A 17,914-nucleotide genomic window follows, 5' to 3' on the forward strand; every position below is an offset into this window, starting at 1 on the left:
TCTTTTGAGTAATTTTCGCTCATGTTTTTTAATCACTTATCTACTACATAATGGCTCTTGGTCTTAAAAGTTTTGATTACTTCCTTATGGAACTGGGATATCAGAGATATCATGTCAGAGATATTTAATGGAAATATTTCCCCATGTTGACATTTTCATTTCTTGTCTTAGTTGTATTACCTTTTTTCCTGCAAAAGCTTTTCAATCTTGTATAATCAAAATATCTGTTTTTATCTTTTGTGATCACCTCTATCCCTAAATTCTCTTTTAAAATCTGGCTTTTTAACATCTATAACTTTCATTAAAGTTGCTATGTTCATTTAGGGCAAGGTTTAAGTTGTTTTTAATGAACTCAAGAAGCAATAAAGAGGATGTTAGTAAATCCTCTGCCTACAGTCAAGTCACTTCAACATAGATTCAGAGTGACTTCTAGCATAACAGAATAGCAGATGCTAATTTCTTTGGAATTGTTTGAGTAATGCTCAAGCTTGAGCAGTGTATAGTTTTATTTTTAATTTCAGCAAAATAATATTAAAATTTGTAGTTTAAGACCATTAAGTAGTTGTAGGGTTCAGCAGTGATCCGTGAGGCTTGTTTAGGTACTCCAAAGGCTAACTTCTGGTAATATTTGATGGTTGACATGACAATATCTGGTTTTTTTTTTTTTGGCGTAATTTAATAATGCTGTTTTTAACAGTTAATAAATGCCAGACTTCAGCAAAAATAGGCTCAGCAAAAACAGTGCCATCTGTCTAGTTGTGATGGGATTTTTAGGCAGTGTGGCAAGTAGAGGGTGGTGGTTATTTCTTGACTTATCACGGACCAAAAAGTTGCCAAATTGCTGCCTGGGACATACGTTCATCATAAAGTTATGTGAAACTTTTGTATCAACATATGAAAATAGGCAAAAATTTTGTTTAGGGGTTTGTTACCAACTCATTCCTCTGTCCAGGTTCAACAAAGTTGGCAAAGCTTTTCTTTTTTAATGTTCTCTTGAGTTTGGGTACCGTGGAGGGATTTATGACTCAGAAAATATGTAAATTACCGCATTTTTATAATCACTACCCTCTATACTTCATTTTAGTCAAAATGTCAAAAAATCTTTGTCCAAATTTCTTTGACCAGTGTCTTTGAATGTTGAGCCATACAAAACCAAGCAGATTATTGACACTTATGTGGACTTAATTGAACCTGTACTTTATCTTGGATTTTGCTCTTAATTTCCATATTGTTGCATCTTAGAATTTAAAAATAACCCCCTTGCATTTTATTGTAGTTTGTCACTGCTTGAGACTTTTTTGGTGTAATCTAATGCTCAAAGGATCTGTTGACTCTTGGACTGCTAAGGGAGGGAGAGCTTGGCAACTGAGTCCCTTTTGGGCTTCCTGGCTTTCTCTGTCTTGTCTGGCCTTATCCCTGGAAGAGGAGCAGGAATGGCAGCCACAACCTGGAAGTTTGGTTCTTACCTTGGCTGTATGCATTCTAGACCTGAGTGGAGGCAGGAAAGGATGCCTTGCTGGAGATGCATGGGCCTGGATGGGAGGATTACCTTGACCAGCATGTTGTCCTGTCTTCAAGCCTCTTCCATTCCTTTCTGTACTCAGGCCAGGCCTCTGAAGCGGTGAGAAACTGAGGCCCAGCGAATTTTAGAAACTTTGCCCTGTAATTTTGGAATGGGTAATTGAGGCAGGATAAAAAGAAGAGTGATGAGGGGCTAACAGATGAGCAAGCTCGGAGATCCTCTTCAATACAGAAGCAGATGGGTCCAAGTGATTATTAGGCCGCCCCCCACTAGTGCCCTCTGATCCAAAAATTTGCCATATATCTGTTGTCTCTTTCTGTCTTTCTATGTTGTGTATACTTATTTATATATGAATCTTCTCCCAGACAGAATGTAAATTCTCTGGGTTTCATTTTGGTTTCTGTAACCCTAGCACCTAGCATAGTGCCTAACACATGTTCAGTATTATATAATTATATTCATCATTTCTTATACTACAGCAATATTCCATTATATTTATATACTGCAGTTTGTTTAGTCATTCTTCAGTCGATAGGCATCTGTTTTGTTTTCAATTCTTTAATGTCACAAAAATTGCTGCTATAAATATTTTGGTATGTATGGAGACTTTCTTCTTATCAAAGATCTCCTTAGAGTATAAGCCTAGAATGGAATCTCAGGGTCAAAAGGGAGGGTCATATTAGTTCTTCTATTTTCATAGTTCCAAACTGCTTTCCATGATGGTTGTACTGATTCTCAGCTCCATCAACAATGCGTTAGTTTGTATATCTTTCCACGACCCCTCCAACATCATTTTTTCCTATATAATTTTTTTTTTGCAATTCGCAAGATATAAGGCAAAATTTCAAGGTTGTTTTGACTTGTATTTCTCTTATTATTGCTTATTTGGAACATGATTTCATATGGCTGTTAAATAATTTGCTATTTTTCTTTTGAGAACTGTTTGTTCATATCCCTGGACCACTTATCTACTGGGGAATGGCTTTTGGTTTTATACACGTTAGTTAATTTTTTCTTTATCTTAGAGACCACACTCTTACCTGAGAAACTGGTACAAATGTATTTTTCCTGCTCAAATGCTTTTCTTCTTATTCTAGATGCATTAATTTTGTTTGTGCAAAAAATTTTCAATTTCATGTAATCAAAGTTACTGACTTAATTTTTGTAATTGTCTTTAGCTCTTGTTTGGTTAAACGTAAATGTCCTGGACTAAGTCCGCATAGATAATGGCCAAGATATGGTGGAACTCTTTTCAGTCATTTTTAGATACATTTATATTCAGGAGGATTTGCTGAGCATGGAGGCTACCTTGAATTGACAATATAATAAATCACTGAACTAGCCTCTAGTTCTACCTTTCAATACTCCATGTGATTGATTATCATTTTTCTCATGATTTTTCTTCCCTAAACCTGTATCACAACCTGTTCTCTAATCCACCTTGTAGGTTGTGGTTCTTTTTTCAATAGTACTTTAATACTGTGAAATAACTAAATTAGAAGAATGTATTGTATCCTTTTTCCAGTGTTATGTCCAATTGCATCATGGTCTTAAAAAGGTTGGAAAGCCTTAGTAGTCCATGATGATTCAATTTCGCTTAAGTCTCCTCAGGTTAATGAAGTTATTCTGTAAGAAAAATGTTTTATCCTCTTCAGAAAAATGTTTTATCCTCTTCCCTCCCTCCTCCCAGAGTCTGTTTTCTATTATCTCATTTTTAACCTTTTTTGCCCCTAGCTTTCCCTGGTGGTGCCTCTGGATTTGAACAAATATACTGTTTATAGCTAGGTGGTGCAGTAGGTAGAGTACTAGTCCTGGAATCAAGAAGACTCATCTTGCTGAGCTCAAATCCATTCTCAAACAATTACTGGCTGTGTGACTCTGGGCAAATCATTTAACCCTATTTGCCTCAGTTTCCTCATCTATAAAATGAGTTGGAGAAGGAAATGACTAACTACTCTAGTATCTTTGCCAAGAAAATCCCAAATAGAGTTACAAAGAGTCACTGAAAAATGACTGAACAGTCACTATTTATACATCAGCTAAAGGAATAAAAACAAAAAAGCAAAAGTTTTCTTTCTTTGCCAAGTCATTATAAATTGTAGTAGAAAACTTTTGATTCCAGTCATAGGATTAGAATGGGAAGGACCCTTCCATCCAAAGAATCCCCTCGTAGACATGGCTGACAAGTGATCGTGCTGCCTCTGCTTTAAGACCTCCTTTGGGAGGGATACCTCTCACTTCATGAGGCAATCCATTCCATTTTTGGACAACTCTAATTTGTCAGGAAGTTTTTCTATGTCAAACTAAAATCTGTCTCTGTCCCTTCCACCCAAACATCCTAATATGCCTTTTGGGGCCAAGTAGAACAATCGTGATCTCTTTTTCTATAGGAAATTCTTAGTTCATTTACCTGATGAAAATGTGATGCTTTTATTGTGTGATCTCTATTCCCTTTGTTATCCTGGTAGTTTTGTTCTGGATATATTCCAGTATATTGATTTCTTCCTAATATATGTTGCCCAGAGAAAAAATAGACAAGATGTAGTCTGAAGAGGGCATCTAACAGCAAGGCTGCTCCTTACTATATTCTTGATACATTTTCTCTCTTTTTTTAAATTCTGAAGATAAACATCCAATAAGAAGGTGTTTCCATCTACAACAGCAGAACCCTAAAAGAAGATTGTGTTTACAACCACTCCACTTCGCATCACTTGTCTTTTAAAAAAGTATATAACTTCTTATTGCTTTGAAAACTGTTCTCCTTGTCTCTCTGCTCTCTTCTGAGCTTTTTTCTGTTCTCTTCTGTGCATTAAAAAAACTCAGTCATCCTTTTTTTGGTCATGACTATTGGTAGGTGTTTCTTCCCCTTACAAAAAACAGAAAAAAGGGAAGAAAGAAGAAGGAAAGAAAGAAGGAAAGAAAGAGGGAGTGGTTGGTCATCTCCAGAAATGTTATGTCTCTTTCTGCACGTTGTGACCGTTACCTCTCTGTCATGAGGTGGGAAGCTTCCTAATTAGTTTTCCCATTTGTTTCTATACCATTTGTTTGTTTGTCTATGTTCAATCTTCTTTAGTCTTTCAAAATAAGAGTGAGGTTCATCTGCTGTGCACCTCCCCTTACATCTTGTTCAGTTATTTCAGTCATTTTTGACTCGTTATAACCCCATTTGGAGTTTTCTTGGCAAAGATACTGGAGTGGTTTGCCATTTCCTTCTCCAGCTCATTTTACATCCGAGGAAACTGAGTAAAAAAAGAGTTGTGACAGCTAGTAAGTGTCCGAGGCCAGATTTGAACTTTGCAAGATGAGTCATCCTGACTCCACGGCCAGCATTCTATCCACTATACCACCTAGGCCCCCTTCCTTATCTCCATGTTCATATATATATATATTTGGGCATTCCAGTTATGAGAAACAGCAACTTTATGCCCCTTCTTCCTTTCTACACTAGTGTATTCATTTTATCCTCTTTTCTCTTTCACTTTTTCAGAACAAAAACTGGTGCACCTCCTACCTATATGTTTTTCTTATTTAACGCCCTCTGCACCCTTTGAAAACACTGAAATTCTAAAGGGGAGACTTGTTTCTTCTTTCTTGTTAGAGTATTAGCACTACTAGAGTATTAGAACTCCTTTCAGTTACTTAATTTGCCTTTCTCAGTTTCTCTAGATACTTGAATTTTTCTTTCAAAATTCCCACTTAGATTGAGATATTCATCAGAAATGCTTGAAAGTCCTGTATTAAAGATAAATTTTTCCCCCTATGTAGAGTTGTACTCAACTTTATAGGGTGCTATTTTTGGTTGTAATTGTTTATCTTTTCCATTTGGAATATTGTATTTTAAGATCTCTTCTCATTTGCAGTAGACGCTTCCAGGTTTTTTGTGGGCCAGACTGTATTTCCTGGTACTTTGAATTTCTTTTTTGTAGTTGCTTGCAGTATTTTTACTTTGTTGTGGAAACTCTGGATTTTGGAAATGTCATTTCTGGGATTTAACTTTTCAAGTTCCTTTAGGAATAGACGACTGGTAGAATCTTGCTACTTTGCCCTCTGGTTCCAATAGATGTGGGCAGTTTTCACTTATGATTTCTTGAAATGTGTTCTCCAGGATTTTTTTTCTTCTCTTCAAATCATGGTTTTCAGGGAGTCTAGTGATTCTAAAATTGTTTTTCCTTGACCATCTTTCCCGATCAATTGTTTTTGATAGTAAATGGCTCATGCCGTTGATCCTCAGTATTTATTCATTTATGTTTCGTGACTTCAAGCATTGGAGTGATATTAGTAGCCTCATTTTCCCTTTTGTGTTGGCAAGTGGGAGCATTCCCAGCTATGCACAGTAGAGAAAAAAATGAGAGGTGCAATAAGGACAAGTTTATGGAACAGTTGGTATCCTACTAAGGGCTTTACTGTTCTTCTTCACCCTGAAATTGTAAAGAACTCACTATGTATTTGTTGCATATTTTAATTGCTTGCCTTTAAACCTTGAGTTTTTTTGTTGCAATTATGCTCCCAAAGCGTAGTGCAAGTCTTTTGGCGTCTAAATTCAAGTTTACAAAGTCAATGATGTGGCTTACTGAAAAAATAAAAGTATTAAATAAACTTCATAGTGAAATATCTGCCATAGCTATCAGCCAGAAGACCCTTAAGAAGCAGAAATCACCGATGGATTATTTTAAACTAGTGTGTCCTTCATGATTTCCAATGTCATCCACCAGTCATTCTAACAGAGGGTCAGAGGGATGTTGAGACTTCACCAGTCTTGGCATCTTTCAGCAGCACCGACTAAAGTCACAGCAACCTTTCCCTTGGTTTTCAGAGGGGGAGGTCAAGGTAGAGAGGTTTTACCACAGTATAGTATACAGTACAACACCCTCACACTGCCATCTGACACAGTGAAAGGTAAGATTCAGGTTAAAATATATTTTGGTCTTAAGAATTTTATTTGCTGTACAGTATTTATGTTACTGTGTATTTCATGTGTTATGAGAAGTGAAAATTATCTGAAATAATTTTTTAAAAATTAAGATGTTAGCACAAAAGGTCACAGAATTCTAGGGAATTACTAACAAAAAATATTTTGTATGTTACCAATTTTATTTTGTGTACTGCATTTTATGGGTTATATGGTTACTGTGTTAGGAAAAGTTCATGTCATCAGAGTTAATGTTTTGTTATAAAGAATTGTGTGCAGAAAAATGTATTTTCAGCAGTCTCTAGTGAAAGATTACAGTTTTTGGTGGTTGTGGGAACTGAACCCCCCATTTCCTTTAGGTTCAATGTATCAACATCTGTGTTTTTGACTTTGACACTGTTTTCTAGAAATGTTAACCCTACAAAAGTGGAGGACTGACTGTATTTTCTGTTTTTTCAGTCTTTTGTTTTAATATTTCTTGTTTTCTCATGTCTCTTTGGTCTGTTTTAGTTCTCAGGGATTTCACTTCTTAGGTAAGGTTTACCACTTTTCTTCTAATCTATTTATTCTCCTTTTGCTTCTTTCCTCAAGAACTTTTATTTCATTTTTAATATTATTTTCATTTCTTCTAGGTATTGTATTGTGTTTATGGAAAATCCATTTTTAAAAAAAACTTACAGTCTTTGTTTAGTGTTGTTATATGGTTATTCTCTCCTTTTGAGGGCTCTCTCTATCTACTATATATATATATCTCTTAATAGTTTTTTTGACCTACTCATTTCCCCAGGTTTAGCTCCTAAATTGTGGATTTGTAACAGGTTCACCCTCTACCCCTGTTCTACTTTTGGGTGGGCTCTTGCCAGAGAGTTGGATAGATTACTAGGCCTGGAGTCAGGAAGATTTGATCTGGCCATGGGCACTGGGCAAGTTACTCAACCTCTGATTACCTCAGTGTCCTCAGTTGTCCAATACTGTAATAGCAACTGCATCCCAGGGTTGTTGTGAGGATTAAATGAGATGATATTTGTAAAACGCTTAGCACTTATGTGCCAGTAGGTGCTTAATAAATGCTTATTTTCTTCCTTTCCTTCTCTGCTTGATTTTTGCTTGCACCTGGCTTTATGTGCTGATTTTTTTCACCTCCTGGTCTTAGGTCCTCCTCAATCTTTGAGTTTCATAGTGTTGGATCTTCATGGTCCTCTAGGGCATCTTGGTATAGAGTACTGGGAACCTCAGAGTCCCTGGACCTAAGATGTCTTAGTCTGAGCATTACTGTGCTATAGTAGACTCTGCCACTCTTTAGGTCTTTCAAGAGTCCTGCTGATTTCTCAGGGGAGCTTTGCTCCTTAATATCTCTAGACACGGAAGCTTACAGCCTTATTTCTTTTTGGCCTATTTCTGGTAACAGTACGAGAATTCTACCTTTTCTACTTAAGCTGGTCCTGGCTTTGCTGATGGTCTCATTTTCTGTTGCCTGTGAGCTTCTGGCTAACTTTTTGCATAATTTTGATGTTGAAAAACTCACCATGTAACTTCTCATTGAATTTGTTTTTATCTATTTCTTGATCTTTGGGAAAATGAAGCTAAAGAATTCCTATGTGTGGATCCTTTTTTTTGGACTAAAACATCAGCTAGGCTTGTTTTTTTCTCACAATATCAATTTCTAATTCTAACTCATTCAGATAATGATAGTACATAACATACATTGGATAGTGATAGATATATTTGGAATTGATTGACTCAAGGTTTCTTTGAAAAGCTTGTTAATGACTTTCTGTCAGCTTGTATAAAAATCTCTTTTTGAATTTCTCGAGGACAGGCAGATGCTGACTACTGTAGTAATTTTGATACGTTTTAGTGGTAGTTTAAAAAATCTGATCAAGGGTTAATGTTCATCCCTGGCATTTTTGATTTATTTTGATGTGATACAATTTGAATTAGAAAAAAAACATCTTTTTTTTTTTCAGGTACACATATGGAAAACCAGTTAAAGGTGATGTTACACTATTATTTGTACCTGTGTCCATCTGGGGAATGAAGAAAACCATTACCAAACATTTTCAGGTAAGAATTTTTTATAAAGAAGTCATGAGATTTTTCTAATAAAGAAAACACTATCAGTCAGTAAATATTCATTAAGTATTTGCTGTGCCAGGCACTGTGCTAATAAGCACTGGGGATGCAAAGAAAGGCAAAGGACCATTTCTGTTCTTAAGGAGCTCACAGTCCAGGGGGAGATACCATCATACAACTATATACAGAAAAAGCTGTATAGAAGAGACATTGAAATAATCGACAGAGAGAAGGCACAAAAATCAAGAGGTATCAGGAATGACTTCCTGTAGATGATGGGATTTTAGCTGGGAGTTGATGGAAGCTAGAGAAGGCAGGAGGTAGAAATGAAGAGAAATTTCATTCCAGGCATGAACAGCCAGTAAAAATGTGTGGAGTCTGGAGATGGAGCCTCTTGTTCAAGGAACAGCGAGGAAGCTGAAGCCATTGGATTGAAGAGTATGTGAGGGGTAGTAGAAGGAGTTACAGGACTGGAAATGTGTGTATTGGGGGAATAGGTTAAGAAGGATTTTGGATGCCAAACAGGATTTTATATTTGATCATGGAGGTGATGTGGAGCCAATGGAGTTTATTGAATAAGGGGGATGATATGGTCAGACCTATGCATGAAGAAAGTCATGTAAGTTGAATGTTTAAATGTTATATTAAGAGGCAGATAAATTATCGGGCCAATCCAAGTTTAATAATAGTGACAATAATGATTGCAGTCATTAGAATTTGAAGCAAAACACTTTGCATACATTATCTCATTTCAGTATCATAAATAACCTTTGAGACAGGTTTTTGGAAGTTTTTCTTCCAAATGTGAATTTGAGACTCAGAGAGGTTGGTAACAGAGTAAAATCAGAGGTGGGATTTGACCTTACATGTCCTGACTCTAAATCCACCATTCTTATCTACTAGTCTTCACTACCTCTCACTAGGTAATGAGTGACTTGATTATTTATAGCCTGGAGTTTGGAAGATCTGAATTCAAATCTGGCCTCGGAAACTTATTAGCTATGTGGCCCTAGGCAAGTCATTTAATCTTGTTTGCCTCAGTTTCCTCATCTGTAAAATGAGTTGGAGAAGGAAATAGCAAATCACTAAAGTATCTTTGCCAAGAAAACCCTAAATGAGGTCACAAAGAATCATACACCATTGAAATGACTGAAAAGTGACAACAACAAAATAATAAACCATGATAAAGTCTTGAGTAATGAACTTGCTGTAAAGCATTGTATACTTTAAATGTAGGTATTCCAAAAGTAGAAGTATCTTAATGAGTTAGCTTAGGAAACTGATTAAAAAACTCAGACAGTTCTAATGTTTTATTGCACATGTGACAAGAGTCACATTTAGTGACATCTAAGACATCAAAGATGCCCAGATTATCCACTGTATCCAGGGCCATCACTAGTTGTCCTGACATATCTTACCACTGGACTTAAGTGACTCTGAAAGAGAGAGTGAGGTTGAAGGCCTTCTACAACTCTGCCTCATTTAAATCCAATTCTCAAATAAGTCATCACTTATACAGTGTGATATCATTGGTTTCTTTGAAAATGAAGGGTGAACAGTATCTCAGACAGGAAAGAACAGATGCTTAGGTTAAGAAGCAAGATTCATATTTGTAGGCTGCATGTGGTCCTCTAATAGAGAGGGACCATGGCTTGTCCTCTTAGAGAACTCTCTTTCTTCTCTTACTAAAACACAGGCAGGAAAGAGTCATATCAAGACATAGCTTTGGCTGACTTGTTCCTCTTTGGCCTAACAAGCCAGAACTAGGGGTAGAATGTTTAAGCCTATTTTCCCAAGGCAGTTCCATGGGACATCATTGCTTTCTAGAACTAGGCTCACCTACGTCTTCTACACAAGGGGGGAGTAGGGTGGGGGTGGGGGAGTTCTGCATCAGCAAAACATGCTGATTTCTGCTCACTAGCCCTTCATTACAATATTAATAGCAAGCATTTACATAAAGTACAAAGATCTACACTAGCAATTAATATACATTTTCTCATTTGGTCCTCACCACAATCTGGTGAATAGGTGCTATTATCATTCTCATTTTAGAGATGAGGAAACTGAGGCAGAGGGAGCTTCAATGACTTGCCTAGGATTATGTCTGACGTTAAACTCAGGTCTTCCTGACTCCAAGTCCAGCTTTAGTGCCTGTACCACCTAATTGCCTCATTTGCATAGTTAGTCTTTGAATCCAGCAGAATTTTATATTTTTATAAAGAGAAATGGAATGAGAAGGCAACAGTTATGACTTTAGTGTAATTAGAATTTAGGTTAGAAGTTTATTTCTAGCATTTGAATAACTCAAAAAGTTATGCATTCTCTTTTTCAAACAGATAAATGGATCTGCAAACTTCACTTTTAGTGATCTAGAGATGAAAAGTGTCATGAGTCATACGGAGGAACTACATTACCTCAGTGATAAATCTTCTCCTGGGCCAGTAGAAATTATCGCTGTAGTGACAGAATCACTTACAGGTATAATAGTATATATTTTGAAAAAGGTAATGATTTTTCATAATGGTACTATGGTATTTTCTGAAGAGCATTTTAAAATCACTGAACCATATTTTGATGCTTCTTGTGTAAGATTTTCTTATTCCAAATACATTTGTAGGCTATATTGTCTCCTCTAATCCTCTAGGTAGAAGTTACTATTCAGTGATATTGGATATTTTACTATTTCCATAAATTAAAAAAAAAAGCTTTTCATTTGTTTCATTCATTCAGTATTTATTAAGTGCCTAGTTTAGAATATTTTGTAGTAGTTATAGAGAAGGTGCAAAAGTTAAATGAGATGTCATCTTGCACTCACAAAACTTATATTCTAATATGGAAAAAATATATAAATGTAGAATAATAGAAGATATTCTTGGGATATTTTGTCTTATTTCTTTAATCTATAAGTCAATTATGTGAGATTTTCTCTTGTCCACCTCTGAAGACTTTGGGTATTCTCTCAGGTTTCAGCCTGTGTCCAGAACATCCTGCCTTTACCCCAGCTAAGCTTAGTCTTTGCCTTCATTCAAACATCTCCTGAAATCTCACCTCATTCAATGATGCCTTTCCTTTCAGTCTTTTTCTGACATTATTGTATTGGATCATAGATCTAGAATTGTAAGGAATCTCACATTTCCAAAGTCCCTTCTCTTTGTGACTCCTGTTGGGGGACAATAGAGTTGCTTTATTTACACATTACACATAACTTTAATAATGGGAGAGAGAGAGAGAGGGAAAGATCAAACTCAACCCTTCTACTTTAGTGCCAAAGGACTTGAGGAAAATGATCTTCTGAAATAGCTACTGATTAACTTGTTGGTATTGAGCTATGGGGAAAATATGCTAGGAAACATCTATTGGTAAAAACATGATTTATTTTTATTAAATGGTATTATTTCTGAAACAGGAATCTCCCGAAATGCAAGTTCGAATGTATTTTTCAAGGCAAATGACTACACCATTGAATTTTTTGATTATGCTACTGTCCTGAAGCCTTCTCTCAACTACACAGTTACTGTAAGTTGGTATATTTAGTTATAAGTGCAAATCAGTAAGTTAAAATAATGGTTTCACATGTATTATGCTATGGTTATACAATATTGTGATTGTATTATCTCACTTGGTTCACCTAGCAATCCTAAATTGTAGGGAGTACACGTATTAGGTACAGTTTATAGAAAATTGAGGTTAAAGAAGCTAAGGCTTTTCCAAAGGCACACAATACATAGCAGAGCTGGAAATTTAACTCAGATCTTTTGAATCTAAAGTTCAGAACTCTTGAAATGAAATATAATAGAATTAGAAGTATCTTATTCAACAATTTCTTAATATTTAGTTAAATCCAGAAAGAGAAATGTGGGCTTGTTTTCCTGAAGTTTGTCCACTAGCTTTCATGGGGCATGGAGAAGTCTTCAAAGAAAAGAAACATTTTATGCATATATATTAGCATTGAGGGCAGCTAGTTGTCACAGTGGATAGAGTGCCGAGCCTGGAGTCATGAAGACCCATCTTTCTGAGTACAAATCTGGCCTTAGATACTAGATGTATGACCCTGGGCAAGTCACTTAACCCTATTTGCCTCAGTTCATCATCTGTAAAATGAGCTGGAGAAGGAAATGGTAAACCACTTCAGTATCTTTGCCAAGAAAACCCCAAATGGGGCTAAGAAGAGTCAGATGTGACAGAAACAACTGAATAACAACAACATTAGCCAATTATTTTGTTAGACTTAGGTTATCAAATTGAACCCTTTTTATTACAGGGATTAGGAATTATACAGACAGAGTTAGTTTTTTTCAATGCCATTATGTTGTGTATAAAAAAGGGTAAGTTCTGGCTGCATCTGAATATGTCTATCAATTGTGGCAGGATGACAGTTTCTGAATTTTTTGGGATTTGACGTCCAATTATAAGTAAATAAACTATGTTGATCTTTGAGATTACATAATGCTTGCATACAGTTGGCAGTCAACTTCTGTAGCTCCTTCTATTCAACACTCATTTTGTATTTAGTACCATGTTAGGAGCTGTGAGGGATACATAGAAACATCAGACACTGATCTTGTCCTCTAGGTACCTACAGTTTAGTTGGGGAGATAACATTGCATAATTGGAAAGATCACAGCAAGTAATAAGCAGTAAAGGCACAAGGCCAACAATGGTAAATATCAAATAAATGATACGAATAATAAATGATAATTCAATATTACCTCTTAGAGAAAGGAGTACTCACTGTAGGGCAGTCAGGGAAGGCTTTATGGAGGAGATAAGATTTGGAAGTTATCTTGAAGGATGAATAGGACTTTATTAGGCACATTTGAAGTAGGGATTCTTAACCTGTGATCCATAGACCTCTAGGTCCATGGATAGATTTCAGAGGCTTTGTGAACTCATTTGGGAAAAACAAAATGATATTTTTATTTTGACTATCCTCTGCCTGAAAGTTAGCATTTCCTTTAACATCATTCAAAGAAGGTGTCTTTAGGTTTTTTTATACTGCTCAAGGGATCCATGATAGAAAAAAAGGTTAAGAATTGTTGGCCCAAAGTAAAGCACCTGTGCAATGGCAGATGTTGCTGGAAAAGTTGGAAACAAATTGTTCCCCCAAAGGCCCAGAATTCTAAGTTCAGAAGTTCAGATTTTATTCAGTAGGCAGTAGGGAGCCATCAGAAGTTTATGAACAGTATAGTAACAAAAATGAAAGAAATATGCTTTAGGAGTATTAATTGGCTGACAAAGTGCAAGAAACAGTGGGAAGGGGAAAAGAGAATAAACACGTGTGTTGCATGTGCTCTGAGCCAGGCACTGTGCTAAGTGCTTTACAAATATTATCTTGTAAGGTAGGTGTCATTATTTCCCCCATTTTACAGTTAAAGAAACTGAGGCTAAGAGAGAATAAGGGACTTGCTCAGGGTTACCTGTGTTAGGTGAAATCTGAAATAACTGAGGAAACAAAGGTTTGAGCTTCTGAGTATATCAATTTATTAAGCAATGCATGCCAATTGCACAACAAATCAGGACCGAGCCTCCTGAGCTTGGTAACTGCGCCCTGAATATGGGGGGAGACAGGTTTTTATATATTGAAAGAAAACAATTAGCAGGATACGAACCAGGATACAAAATTACATAATCTGATTTCCAATTAGAGGAAACATTAGGGGCTTTCCGAATTGAGAGGAGGACGAGTGAGTTTTGAGAGTTGGGAGTTGGGAGAATGAGCAGGTGGACTTTTCTGAATGTATAATAGAATGTCACTCAATTCCCATGACTATCAAGCAGATGGAATTTACAGGAAAATGAAACTTTGGTCTCAAAATGGAGTCAGTTTTACAAGATGGAGTCAGTTTGATTTTCATAGTTTCCACAGTTCTCTCACACAAATATAGTCTGGAAGCAGGAATACCAGTTAGGAATTCAGGAATGTGGTAATAAATGGCATGAACTTGGGTGATAGAAGAGGCAGTGGAAGGGAGGAGACAACTATAAGACATTTTGAAGAAAAAATAAATGGAACATGTGCCGTTATAAATAGTAGGAGAAGGGGAGGGAAAGAGAAGAGGAACAGTCTGTGATGCAGTTTTGAAACCAAATGCTTTGGAGAATTGTGGTACCACTAACAGTACAATTAGGAGGAGCAGCTGATTTGAAGGAGAAGATACATTTTAGACATTTTGAATTTGGTGCCTCTAAATGGAAATTCTCTTTCTTCAGGGAAGGAACTGGAGAAAGGTTGAGGGCAGGAGATCATAACTGGAAGAAACATTCCACAAAGAAGTGACATTTGAAGTGATAGGAACAGATGAAAATCTTCAAGGGGGAGGAGGGAGGAAAGAGAGAGAGAGAGAGAGAGAGAGAGAGAGAGAGAGAGAGAGAGAGAGAGAGAGAGAGAGAGAGAGAGAGAGAGAGAGAGAGAGAGAAGAAGGCTGGGGACAAAGTTTCGGGCAATTCTTAAGCAAGGCAACTCAATAAAGGAGAAAGAAGAGAAGCAGGTGGAATAGTAGTAGTAGAAGAAGTATGATGCAGTGTCACAGACATCAAGGGAGGAGAGTTTTAAGAGTTTAAGGAAGGTCACATGCATGCTTCAGAGAGGTCAAGGAGAATGAGAATTGTGAACAAAACAATTGTGTTTGTCAGTTAAACCAGTGGTAATATTCAATAGCTCTGTTTTGAGAATGATGAGGGATGGAAGCCAGATTCAAATGAAATAATTCCTTTTAAAATAATTCCAGATTCAGATGAAATAATTTCTTTTCTTCTCTTGTGATGTCTTTCTCTTTGTATTCCTGTCAATTAGGTGAAGATAACGCGTTCTGACAATGTTCGGCTGACTCCAGAAGAAATAAGTAATAATGTAACCCTCACCATAACACAGACAAATTACACCAATTATTGGGACAAATGGAACAACGAAGGGCAGGAAAGGGAAGCTGTCCAGGTCCTAAATTATACAGTTCCAGAAAATGGGACCTTTCATCTTGAGTTCCCAATCCTGGTTAATACCAGTCAACTGGAAGTGAAGGTGCTGTTTGTGTCTGTTCCACCCTTTAAAAAATGTTATTATGACTGTAACTTGGTGACAGGATTTCCATTGCCATGTGTAAACACCAGTAATGAAGGTAACAACTAGTCAGGGCTTAAAATGCTTAGAGAATAAAGATATTTTACCACAGACAAAAGTGGGAAAAGTATCTTTATTGTGAGAATTCAGAATGAGTAGATAGTGGTAGTTCTGGTAAAGGTACCTGAGACCTCAGTTTTTAGAAGAGCATTTTAAGATACAATAATCTAAGAAGCTACAACAGGCAAGAATATAAACAGATTTTTTAAAGCAGATCCCCAGTCTTTTGTGATCTGAGTTTTGTAGAAGCTGGGTATGAGTTTAGGTTACACTAGAAATGAGTTGCTTATAAAAGAGAAGAGAGGAAAATTAGAGGTGGTTTTCCATTCTCCCAGATACTTGTTATACTCTCCATCTGAAAATCTTTGGTTTTGCTTGTAGTCTCTTGGCCATTTTGTCTGACCCAGACTGGTTGGTGTCTCTTGCTTGCCGTGGATTGTGCCACACAGTTGGCGCTGATTTGTGGAATATGGCCTTGAGTGATGTGTGGAACATCTGACTCTTTTTCTTGTATTTCTTTCATTGATAAATCAAGTGATGAACACACAGAAGTAGAGACAGTGATCGGCTATTTTCTTGCTTATCCATTTGTGACCCAGGGAGGGAAGAGCATTTTTTTGAGGTTGTGTGTGATGACTCTCTCCTTTTTTTTCCCAGGCTGTCTTCTCTACAGTGGTTTCCTCTGGGATAACAGTAGTGATTATTACTCTTCTAATTTCTTAGAACTATTAATTTTTCCTCCCTTAAAGTCATACTTTAATCCACCCAGCATTTATTAAGCACCTACTGCATGGTGGGTATTTTGCTAGGTGCTGGAGATACAAAGGCAAAAACAAAGCAGTCCCTGCACTCAAGGAGTGTGCCTTCACTTGTGGGGTAGGGTTGGAGAAACAATATGTTCTATATAGCAAAAATAATTATAAAATACTTAAAGTAAACATAAACAAATTTTGGAGGGTAGCAATAATTTGGAATTAAAATAAGGAAAGCTTCAAATAGCAACTAGCACCTGAGTTGAGCCTTGAAAGGATCTAGGAATTCCAAGAGGTAGAGGTGAGGAGGGGCAGCGTTCTAGGCCTTGGCTACATGAGCATAAGCAGGGAGGAGAGAGATGGAATCTTTTTGGTCCACAACAAAACATGCGTATGGTCTTCTAAGCCTTGAAGAGGCTGAAACTAGTATTGGTGGAGGGGAACATCTACATCAATGAAGTATTTTGAAGCATTGAAGTATAACATTCTTATAGTTTCTAATTGTACGTGATTGTGAATATCTACTATTAATGGCATACGTTTTGCCTGCTTTAAAAAATGAAATCTACCTTATTTTGAAAGGGATGGACTATTCAGTGTTTTGTATGTTTCATTCCTATTAATTGTCAAGAATTGATGTAAAGGTATTAAAAAAGTTGAAATTAAAGCTTTTTTGTTTTTGTTTTTGTTACAGGTTTCTTTTCTTGGTAGTGTGAATACCTTATCAATTCATGGCATGTTTAGGTCTCCTAGCATGACATATATCCAGTTAAATACAGGAAACGAAAATGTAAAGGTAATATGTATTCATGTGATAACTGATAATATAATTAGCATGTCTGCTTGCCATTGATTCTTGTATATTGATGAGAATGTTGTTTTTCTAGGTTGGCTCCCCTTTTGAACTGACTGTTACTAGCAACAAGCCAATGAAGGAACTAAGTTATATGGTAATTCAGCAATTTTAAATATATTATATTTTATTGGACACATTAACTGTATACCCAAATCATTCTTATTGTGTTTCTTTCAACATCATTCTCCTCCAAATACTCTTGTATATTGCTGCTCTGTGACCTCCAGGGACTGGCTCCATCACTTTCCAAGTAAATTCTTGAGTCACAGGGTTAATAATAGCTAGCATTCATATAGTTCTTTAAGATGTGCAAAACCCTTTGCTTTTGGTTGATAAATGAGGAATCTGAGACCCAGATTTGTTAAAAGTAACTTGCCCAAAGCCACACGGGTAGCTGTGATAGCAGAGGTGAGATTTAGACCCAGTGCGTTAGACCTCAAATCTATAGCTCCTTCCACAGCACCAAACTGCCTTAGAGAAAACTACACATCTCCAGTTGTGGAGCTGAAACTCTAGAAATTCAACCAGTCCCATTTTAATACTTTAATGTTTTGTTTCCTTCTCTCCCTTGTCCTCCATTCTAATCAAATCTGTGTTCTTACATTCTGGGTATTTTCCCCCACCATTTCTCTTGTGAAAAGCTGATCTGTGCAAATGAGAAATTTGCCTGTTCTACTTCACTAGA

At 36.6% G+C, this 17,914-nt stretch overlaps 1 protein-coding gene across 2 annotated transcripts in view; it reads left to right on the forward strand.

Annotated features, from left to right (window-relative positions):
* Positions 1–17,914, forward strand: part of CD109 (CD109 molecule) — a 173,936-nt gene that overhangs the window by 83,058 nt on the left and 72,964 nt on the right. For both annotated transcript variants that reach the window (XM_072642620.1, XM_072642621.1), the window contains exons 8-13: positions 8,399–8,495; positions 10,841–10,982; positions 11,911–12,020; positions 15,298–15,522; positions 17,068–17,169; positions 17,261–17,323. In XM_072642620.1, coding sequence (XP_072498721.1) covers positions 8,399–8,495; positions 10,841–10,982; positions 11,911–12,020; positions 15,298–15,522; positions 17,068–17,169; positions 17,261–17,323 — 739 coding nt within the window. The remainder of the gene's footprint in view (positions 1–8,398; positions 8,496–10,840; positions 10,983–11,910; positions 12,021–15,297; positions 15,523–17,067; positions 17,170–17,260; positions 17,324–17,914) is intronic.

Source organism: Notamacropus eugenii, chromosome 2 (genome assembly GCF_028372415.1).
Source record: "Notamacropus eugenii isolate mMacEug1 chromosome 2, mMacEug1.pri_v2, whole genome shotgun sequence".
Classification (NCBI taxonomy): domain Eukaryota; kingdom Metazoa; phylum Chordata; class Mammalia; order Diprotodontia; family Macropodidae; genus Notamacropus; species Notamacropus eugenii.